The following is an 11060-nucleotide window of genomic DNA, read 5'->3' on the forward strand; positions in this document are numbered from 1 at the left end:
TTATTTACAGTATGAGACTATTATGAATGAAGTTGCTAAGAACATTTGTGTACAATGTATATTTGTGAACATACGCTTTCATTTATCTTGAGCAAACACCTAGGAGTGGAACTGCTGGGTCATATGCTAAATGTATATTTACTTTCATAGCAAAATTCCAAATTGTTTCCCATAGTGCTTATAACGTTTTACAGTTCCAGAGTTAATGGGCAAGGCTTCAGCTGATCTGTGTCCTCACCGACACTTGATATTATCAGTCTTTTTAGCCTTTCCAGTGATTGTGTAGTGGTATCTCATTGTGGTTTAATTTTCCTTTCTGTGATAACTATGTTGAGCATCTGTTTGTGTGCTTATTTGCTGTTCATTGGTTGTATCTTCTTTGCGGATTGTTTATTCAAATGTTTTTGCCCATTTTGAGGTACGCTGTTAGAATTGTATTGTAAGAATTCTTCACATTCACCAGATTTGTCAGGTACGTGTACAGCAAATGTTTTCTTCAAGTCTGCAGCTTGACTTTTCATTTATTCTTAATGATGTGCTTAATTTTAATTTTTATGAAGCCTGTTAGGGGTTGCACTGTAGCCCCACACAAATGATATCTCGAATTCCTAATCCCCAATACCGTAGAATGTGACATTATTTAAAAATACAGTCTTTCTAAAGGTAATCAAGTTAAAACGAAGTCCTTAGTATGGGTTGTAATGCAATATGGCGTATTTCCTTATAAAAAGGGGGAAATTTGGACACAGATATGTACACAAGGAAAAGGCCAGGTGAAGATGAAGGCAGAGAACAGGGTGATGTATCTACAAGTCAAGAAATGCCAACCAACGATCACCAGCAAACCACCAAAGCTAGGGTAAAGGCATGGAACAGATTCTCCCCCAAATTCTCAAAAGGAACCAACCTTGCTTACGCCTTGATCTTGGACTTCTAGGCCCCAGAAAAATAAATTTCTGTTATTAAGTCACACAGTTTTTGATACTTTGGTACTAATACCAAAACTAATGTATCATTTTTTTTTCTGTTGTGGTTAGGACTTTTTTGTCCTACCAAAACTTTGTCTTTCTCAAGATTACTAAAATTTACTCTTATGCTTCTTCTAAATCAATCTTACTATTATATCACAAATAGATATACTCCACACATTTTCCTAATCACTGGGTTTCACGTTTGGATTCTCTAATGCCTAAGGAAGTGCTTATTTCTTACGTAATTTCTAGAATTAATGATAGTTTCTAGTAACAGTGTCAATATGTCAAGTGGCTCTGTGCCCATATCTTCACATTTAACTTGGAACAACTTTTATTTCCGAGGGGATAAGGCTCATTGCCCTTTTGGTTTCCATCCTATTAAATGGAGACACCACAACTGATGTTTCTCAATTATAGAATGCCCAGTACAGATATGCCCAAATGCACTTAACCATTCCTACCGTCCTTCTCCCACTCAAGGTGAACTATTAATATTTACATACACGTCAAACAGATGTGGCTTTGGATAAATGTCTTGAAAGTACTGAAGCAAGGAGATCCTCTTTCCCCTGAGTACACACTAACACCGAAGTTCTCAATGCCTATTCTAGCATCCTTGTACCCTACTTCAAGGAAGGGAAAACCACAAACTAACCCACCCATCTCTATCTAGAAAAAGTAATATCTTCATTAGAAGTTATTCTTATGCACCTTTGCTCTTCATAGTTTGGAAAACAAAAGCCTCCTAAGACCATAAAAAGAGCTGAGAAAATAATTCAGTAAATTTCTTCTATGCATCCTTCTTTTGTAATCACTCAGTGACAGATACATATGACCTGTTTGATTTTATACTACGGTGTTACAAATACAGTGCTGTTTTCTGGTTCCTGAAGTTCTATTGTGCACGAGAGCCAAGCCAACACACTGACTCTGAAAACTCCCTCCACGCCAATACCTTACCCTTGACTGACAGGTGTCTCCATGTCACAGTTGGCTCTGGTCTGCCAATAGCAAGACACAGCAGGGTCACACTGCTTCCTTCATTCACAGTGATGTCTGAGGAGATGTTCATGATCTGGGGAGGAACTGTAAGGAAACAGAGAGAAGAAATACCTGAGAATGATTCTTTGCACTTAAAGGAAGGCGTTAGACAATGAATATTTGTATAGTGCATTTTATTATAAACATTGTTATCAACAATAAACCTCGAGTGGCTTGATCTGTGAAGGGCTTGGCATTGACACATTTACGGTGCACTCGTGGTAGAAGATGCTCTGCCTCACGCCCCATTGTTGCAGGAAGAAGCTGTGTGTGTCAGGAGGGGTGGCAGGGGCAGAGGAACTGAAGAGGGGAATTTGTTGATTTAAAGGCAAATTCAAAGGGAAAATACTCAAAGTCTTCTAAGAGTTCTTGTCTATCCACGCGCTTATTGTTTTCAGTGGAATTGCTGGCTTAAGTGCGTAACCATGAGTGGTCCCCAATCTCAGGCCTTTTCCAACATCTCACTCAAAAAGTCAGCCACGCCGAGTGAGTTACCACTTCCCGAGCATTCCAGAGTCTTTTAAATGCTCTGACCTTGAACAGGTTGTTTTTATCCTAGAATTCTTTTCTTTCTCAGTCGTAATTTGAAAGTCTATACTCATTTCTATAAAAACATCCTTCAAGTCTCACTGAAATTTTCTCTGGCTCCCTTGATCAGAGTTAGTCGCCTTCTCCCTGTATCCAAACAGCAATGCATGCATTGGTGTCTCTGCTACTGTTGTCACCGTAAGATTGTACCATAAAATGTATTTTCTAATGGAATCATATCCCAGTGGTTAGGGGTAGGGCTGTGGACCCAGACAGACCGAGGTTTGGACCTTAGCTCAACTCCTCACCTGCTATATGACCTCGAGTAAGGTAAACTGCCTTGGCCCCTTTGAGCTTTGGTTTCCTCACTTGTGAAATGTGCACGAGAGTAATAGCCAAACTCATTGTGTTGTGAGATTTAAAGGAAATAATGGCTTAGCAGAGTGCCTGATATAAAGCAAGTTCTTAACATATGTTAGATAATAAGATGCCCGTGACAATGGCAATGAATGATGATTAATGATAATGACAACTAAAACATCATCATTCATAAGCAACAGTTTTCTCTGTCCATGTATCTTTATTTATTTATTTATTTTTCAGAGGCAGGGTCTTGCTCCGTTGCCCAGGCTGGAGTGCAGTCGTGTGATCATAGCTTACTGTAACTTTGAACTCCTAGGCTCTGGTGATCCTCCTACCTTGGTTTCCCAAATACCTTGGACTACAGGCACGTGCCACCATGCCCGACAACTGTATTTTTAAAAATTTTGTGTAGAGACAGGATCCTGCTATGTTGCCCAGGCTGGTCTTGAATGACTGGCCTCAAGCAGTCCTCCCACCTCAGCTTCCTAAAGTTCTTGGGATTGCAGGTGTGAGCCACTGTGCCCGGCCTCATGTTTCTTTAACACTGCAAAACATAACATGATCCCTGGTCTTACTGTCTACCTAGGCTCACCTCTAGGCCTTGAGTCTCAATTCAACTCAAACATCAGGATTGGAAAATACCCAGATTTTTTCCCAAACCCTAACTCCCAATGCCAATGGCCCGGGTGAAATTCCCAACAAAAATCAAAAGGAAGAACGCAAAAACCCCCCAACCGGAAACCTCCAACCGGGACTTTTCCAATTCCGGGGCCCTCCAAATCCCCAAAACGGGCCAAAACAAAACTTTCGGGCAACCCGCCAAACAAAAGGCCCCCCCAATTACACCTTTAACTCACCGCAGCCTACCAAGGTTAACACAAACTCGTCTGTGTGACCTAAGCCCTCTGCGGTCCATCCCCCAAACCCACTGACCAGCCTCATCTCCAGGCCCCATCCCCCCTGACACAGCACATGGCAGACACTGGACCCTCGCCCTCCCTGGAACACGGTGAAGGCATAAGTACTTCCATAGTTTTGCTTTTCCACACCTTTCCTTGATTTCCTACATGGAAAGGTATGACTCATCTTTCAAGGGGCGCTGAAACGTCATCTCTCCTCCTCAGTTTTCCCTAACCTCTCCCTAAATCCTGAAAGCAGATTCAACCATCACTTCTGCTGCATTTTGCCCAGACCTGCCTCGGGCAGGGGGACTGAGCATGCTGCATGACCGTTGATTGTTTTCTGCCTGTCCGTGGTGCTTGAATCACACACATCTCTACTCCCTGTGTCGGGCACAGAGGCTGGCTCGGGTACATGCTTAATTCCTCTTTGAAAGAAAGATCCAAAGAACAGATTGAACAGAAATCCAAAAACTAGGGGAAGTAAAGCTTTGAATGCAAAATTTCAGATATCTAAACCTTTCTTCCCTGTTTTCTTTCAGATCCTCAAATAAAAGGAAGGATAATACAGAGAGAGGAGCTCCAACCCCACAGTCATGCTGATTTATTTGTACTGCCAGTTTAATTATGAATTATTAATTACCAAACAGGTAGAGTGCGAATAGATTCCAAACCACCCTGAGTTGGTGGCAAAGGAGAATTACGGCTGATCCTCAATTCAGACGACTTTGCAGCCTGGAGTTTTATGGTGCTGAGACCTTACAGGTAAGTCTTTTCAAGGAGAAGCCGTAAGTAACAAGTAGAACATTTGAGCTCTTAAGGGAATCTACATTAGCAAATAAATAAAAATTGCCTAGCTTATAAATCTGCCATATTTTGCATTATTTCTGCATTAGGATTTGGCCTGAAATTTCAGTGCACATATTTTACCCGAATACACACTGGGAGAAAAATAGTGTACATTCTAACTACACTGCATTCTCTTGAGAAAACCATTCTACCAGTTTTTTCTATATTTTCTAGCTTGTTAAAAAATAGTTCTGGGCTTAGAAATGTCAATACTTTTTTCACTTCTGTAAAGCAACAACTTCAGTGCAACTTCCAAAATATTCTCAAAATAATGTCTGCTTTAGCTGGAAGTGTTAGACCATCTGAAGTTCTCTGTCTCTAGACCCTAGGGTCTCCCAGCTCGAGGAAGCGCAGTTAGGTTAGTGGAAGATGCTATTGTACATTGCAGCGGTGCTGCCTCGGGATGGAACGCTCAGCACAGCCCCAAAACTCAGAGCCATTATTTCCATAGACATCATATTTCATTTGATAGTTTAAGGGACACTGGATTAGAGATGTTTGTAAAATGCATGAATATTTAGCATGAACTCCTCATACCTCAGGGCTCAGTCAATCAGGAAAGAGCTTCCTGAAGTGGGATCACAAAGGATAATTCAGACACTCCCACTAAGCCCAGGCAGGCAGTGCTGTCTGTCACCCTCTGCAACTCCATCATGTTCCTCATCATTTTCTCAAAGGCGGAAAGATAAGGACAGTTTCAAGGGTGTGGGTAGCCAAGAAGAAAGGAAGGTTTTTTTTTTTTTTTTTTTTGAGACAGAGTCTCACTGTGGCGTCAGCCTAGCTCGCAGCAACCTCAAACTCCTGGGCTCAAGGGATCCTCCTGCCTCAGCCTTCCAAGTAGCTGGGACTACAGGCATGCACCACCATGCCTGGATAAGTTTTTCTACTTTTTTAGTAGTGACGGGGTCTCGCTCTTGCTCAGGCTGGTCTCAAACTCATAACCTCAAGGGATCCTCCTGCTTTGGCCTCCCAGAGTGCTGGGATTACAGGCGTCAGCCACCATGCCCAGCCCAGAGGAGGTATTGACAGAAACGAAAGTTCTTTCTCTTCTCAATTGATATCCTTATAAACTAATATTATTATGTAACCTTATTGTTTTCAAATTACTTGGTTATCTTATGTGCTCCTTGCAAATTACGAGATAAACGGAACACATATTCTCACTATTAAAATTGAAGAAACTGAGACGTGGGGAGATACATTGGCCAAAACTGCAGGGTTAATGGCAGAACTCCTTCCATTACATCGTGCCGCCTCTTTGTTTTCTATCTCATCAATTCCCCAAACACAACATTTATATCCATAAGCCTTTTTTATTAATTTTTTTTATTTCAGGAAATTATGGGGGTACAAACATTTTGGTTACATGTTATGACTTTGCCACATCCCAACCATGATTTGAGGCATGCCCTTTCTCCCCCACAACACTCACCACGTCCATTAGTTGTGAGTTTACCCACCCCCAACTCCCCTACTCCCAAAGAATATTACTACTGTATGAGCACCTTAGTGTTGATCAGTCAGTGCCAGTTTGATGGCGAGTACATGTGGAGCCCATTCTTCCACTCCCGTGATACCTCACTTCAGAGGATGGGCTCAGGCTCTATCCAGGAAAATACAAGGGGTGCTAGATCACCACCATTTTTTATAATTAAGCAGTATTCCATTGTATACATACACCATATTTTATTAATCCACTTGTGGATTGATGGGCACTTGGGTTGTTTCCACATCCTTGCTATAGTGAATTGTGCTGCCATAAACATTCGAGTGCAGATGTATTTATTATAGAATGACTTTTGTTCCTTTGGGTAGATGCCTAATAGTGCTATTGCTGGATCAAATGGTAGTGCTACTTGTAGCTCTTTGTGGTATCTCCAAATTCTTTTCCACAGAGGTTGCTCTAATTTGCAGTCCCACCAGCAGTGTAAGAGTGTTTCTATCTCTCCACATCTTCACCAGCATTTGTCTCTTTGCAATTTTTTGATAAAGGTCAATCTTGCTGAGTTAGGTGATATCTCATTGTGGTTTTGATTTGCATTTCCCTAATGATTAGAGATGTTGAGCACTTTTTTATATGTTTGCTGGCCATTATTCTGTCTTCTTTTGAAAAGTTTCAGTTCGTGTCCTTCGCCCATTTATTGATGGGGTTGTTTGATTTTTTTCTTGTTGATTTTTTTTGAGTTCTAGATTGATTCTTGTTATTAGCCCTTTATCGGATGTGTAGAGAGCAAATTCTGTTTCCTCTGTTTCAGAGCAGCCTCCCTCCCAGCCCTTACCACGATGAGCAAAACCATGCCATTCACGTCAGCTTCCCCAGCACCCTGCAAACCACTGAGGGCAGGGCCCATCTTAATTGTCCTTGTTTCTCCAGGGCCATGCATATTGCTTGCCGAGGACAGTATCTAATACTTTTAGTGTAATTCTAACTCTGAACTGAATTTGGCAACATCACTACATCTCTGCCTTTCCTTCCATGATAACTTTTTAAAGAAAGAAACACTTGCAGATGGCTTTAAATGCTTCTCTATATTTTGACAAAAGAACTTTGTTTAATTCCCAGGTAAATATCTGTGGCAAATGAGTCTATACAAATTGCTAAATATGTATACCAATAAACACAAAGAAATGAATAACAATCTTACCCGAAATGCCTAAGTCATTCAAAGAAAATGATAGGACCCACAGAGTTCGACTAAAGGATGACGCATAGCACAATGTGTTTCCAGATCATGTTTGTGGACGCTATTGGCCCTCCTGATGACAGTGCAGGCATCTGTCCTCTTCTCACTGATGGTGGTGGTTACAACAGGGCCTTTGCACAGGCTGTGCAAGACTATTCCAGGCACAAGTACAGTCACTTCAAACTGCGGTCCTTTCAGGTAGATAGATACATAGATAGATAAATAGATACATAGATGATAGAGGATAGGTGGATAGTTAAATAATATTACATAGATAGATAGAGGATGGGTAGACAGATAAAAGATACATAGGTGGGTAGATAGATGTAGATAGAAATACAGATAGATGATAGGCAGAAATATAGAGAGATAGATGTAAACAAGGTATTATCTGTCTCTCTGTATGTGTATGTGGAGACAGATAATATTTTGTCAGATTGTAATTAAGTATCTCGAGGAAGGGGCAGATTTTCACAGGTGTCTTTGGGCACTGGATTACCGTGAGATATTGACATGTTTTCTCTTTACACTCAGCATGACCAGCGGCTCTGAAACCCCCAAATGTGTCTTGAAGCTGTCCCTGCCTCTCCAGTCTCACAGCCGTCACCTCAGTTGAGGGGCTTGTTCTTTCCCGCGTGGAATATTACAAAGGCCTCTTCATTTTTCTACCCACCACCACCTTCTATTCAAACCCCACGCTCCTACCACGGTTACCATTTAAATATCTTGCTTCTGCATAAAACCTCCAACATCTGTGCCTCACTGAGAATGTAAAGTCCAACCTTCTTTTTTTTTTTTTTTCATTGTGGGAGGAATTTATTTATTTTCTTTTTTATTTCAGCATATTATAGGGGTACAAATGTTTAGGTTACATATATTGCCCTTGCCCCACCCAAGTCTGAGCTTCAAGAGTGTCCATCCCCCAGACGGTGGGCACCACACCCATTAGGTGTGTGTATACCCATCCCTCCTCCCCCCTCCCATCTTCAGCAAGAAAAAATCAAACAACCGTATCAAAAAGTGGGCAAAGGACATGAACAGAAACTTTTGAAAAGAAGATAGACTAATGACTAACAAACATATGAAAAAATGCTCAACTTCTCTAATCATCAGGGAAATGCAAATAAAAACCACAATGAGATACTATTTATCTCCAGTGAGAATGGCCTTTATCAAAAAGTTCCAAAACAATAAATGTTGATGTGGTTGCAGAGAGATAAAGTCCAACCCTCCTAGCAGGATTTATAAAACCATTTGCAGTCTGGCCATAACCTAACTAGTGGCCCCTCCTGTAAAGTATCTCCCCGGAGCTACATCATTCTCTCACCTCTGTGCCTTTATTTGCCTTTACACACACTCATCCCTCTGCTTGGAAAACCCATTCCCACTTCTGTGCCCTGTGAACCACTCATCCTTCAGTACTCAACTGAAATAGGAGCCCCTTTACGATGCCTTAGCTGCTCTCTCTTCTCCTCCCAAGGCATTCTTGTTTATGCCTTTATCATACCATTTACCTTTGCTATCCCATGGAAGGAATCTGTTATATTTATCTTTGTATTCCTATTATACAACACAATGCCTGACATGTAGTAACATCATTTTTATCCCCCTAAATGTAATGCATGAGTGCATGGGTTTTAAAATTGAGCATCTTATAATGTGTCAAGTGTTTCCCATCCTAGAGCTTTGATATTTGCTCTATCCTCTCTCTGAAATACTTGCCATCCTATTCTTCACTTACAGAATTTTCCCTTCTGGGCTCAGTTTTAATGTTACTTCCTCAGAGAAGTCTTTGCTAATGAACCCAGTCCCTCAGCCCCCATGTTTAATTCAGGTCCTCTTGTTCCAATCTCTCCTCAACCTTTACATTTTCCTCTATAATACACATGTAGTTGTGTGCTTTTACATTCGTGTATATGATTATTTGTTTAACATCTCCCTGGCCCAATAAACTACAGATTTTATAAACCAGTATACTCCCAGTACTTTGAACAATGCTTGCCCATATAATAGGTTCTCAATAAAAATTTGTTAAATAAATAGATGTATACTGTGTTATACAAATTATTGTGTATCGGTGAGAGAGAAAACTTGAGTTAGAAAAGGCTTTTGTAAAGGTGGAATATTTCTTGGTATAAGTTAATTGGAGATTGAAATGTGTGATTCTGCACATATTAGCTCCACCCTGCATAGAGTGGTGGAAATAGCATACGAGAGGCCAGGGACCAGGGCTCAGGGGCTGGCATTCGGTGGACCTGCATGACGTTGGCCAACTTTTACTGAGCCCCTCTGAGCCCCTGGCTCCTCGTCTATAAAATGCGAATGACAAGACCTATCTCTCAAGGTAATCGTAAGAACTAAATGTAAATGTATTCACCACACTAGCACGGTGCCTGGAAATAAGTTAGTACTCAATAAATGTTAGCTGTTATTATCATCTGAATAAACTCATTACTGATATTGTTCATGCCATTTAGAATCAGAGAAATGGCTTAATCTGCGCCTAATTGCTCATTCTCAAAATCGTAGTTCCTTCAACTTTAAGTCAGGGCTTATAGATGAAGCTTGCCTTAGAAATAGTTGAGAAGAGAAAATTTCATTTTTTATATGTATAATATATGTTACATATGTAATAGAATATTACATTATATATAATATATTATACATTGTTTATATATTATATTTTATATAATATACCCTATAGGATAATATATAACATAACATATATTTTACATATAACATATATCATATATGCACAGTACATATAGAGTATATACACATATGTTCTCTAGCTCCCAGAGTAAAAAGTAAATATTCGATAACTAATCTTCAGTTTTCTCCTCTTAACCTGAGCTAATGAATAGGGCAAGTTTCACCTACGTACAAAGACACCACTTGGCTCCTTTTAAGTTGTTTTCTTTTAGGGGGTGACTGTTTCTAGAAGGAAGGGGGTACAGGGCCTCAGCACCGTGCCCTGCTCAGCGGGGACTGGCCCTCGCGGTGGGGCGGAACGCAGAGGTGGCCTCCGCTTCTCCGCGCCGGCCTCGCCTCCTGCCTCGCCCAGGAGGCCTGGCGTTCGTATCCTTCGCCATGCATAAGTAACACTTCACGAGCGATATATATTTTTGGCTTCATTGTCTAATTGGATCTTGACAGAGTCCCTGGGGTAGCCGAGACAGGCTACAGAAGCAGAAGTCGCCGGCAAGGCGGGAGGCGGACGCAGCCCCGACTCGGAGGCCCGGCCCGCTGAGCGTGACACGCACAGCCGGAGGCCACCGGCTCGGATTCCCAGTGTGAATCCAGGTTCTGGTCCCGGCTGCGCTTCAGCCCGGTGCCTGTGTGCGTGAATTCCTCCGGACGGTGCTCGTTTCCCCTCTGTGAAGTTGCGACACCTGTCGGCCTGGCGGTGGAGGTGTGGACGCGGCTCCGAGCGGGATGCCCGGCAGAGCAGGTGCTAACTGATCGCTGGTTCCTCCTTCTCTGTGTTTGCAGCCACTCCTTCTCCCACCCCTCAGAGTGCCCACGGCAGCAAGAACTCTCCGGGGAATTGTTTTTTAATTGCAGATTACTAGGTCTGAATCAGAACAAGAAGTTGCATTGTTTAAAAGTCCCCAAGGTGAATTTGCTGTGTAGCCAAGATTAGGAGCCATTCCTATACCTTGCACGGGGCCCCTGTTCTGTCCAGTCCCCGCCAGGCACTCGGAGCTGCCTGGCTTCTGTTC

The 11060-nt window shown here is 41.9% G+C and overlaps 1 protein-coding gene across 5 annotated transcripts in view; it reads right to left on the bottom strand.

Annotated features, from left to right (window-relative positions):
* The window catches only part of OPCML (opioid binding protein/cell adhesion molecule-like), a 1134565-nt gene that overhangs the window by 95467 nt on the left and 1028038 nt on the right, over positions 1-11060 (bottom strand). For all 5 annotated transcript variants that reach the window (XM_012644281.1, XM_012644282.1, XM_012644283.1 and 2 more), the window contains one exon: positions 1935-2060. In XM_012644281.1, coding sequence (XP_012499735.1) covers positions 1935-2060 — 126 coding nt within the window. The remainder of the gene's footprint in view (positions 1-1934; positions 2061-11060) is intronic.

This window comes from Propithecus coquereli, unplaced genomic scaffold (assembly GCF_000956105.1).
Source record: "Propithecus coquereli isolate 6110/MARCELLA unplaced genomic scaffold, Pcoq_1.0 Scaffold209, whole genome shotgun sequence".
Classification (NCBI taxonomy): Eukaryota; Metazoa; Chordata; class Mammalia; order Primates; family Indriidae; genus Propithecus; species Propithecus coquereli.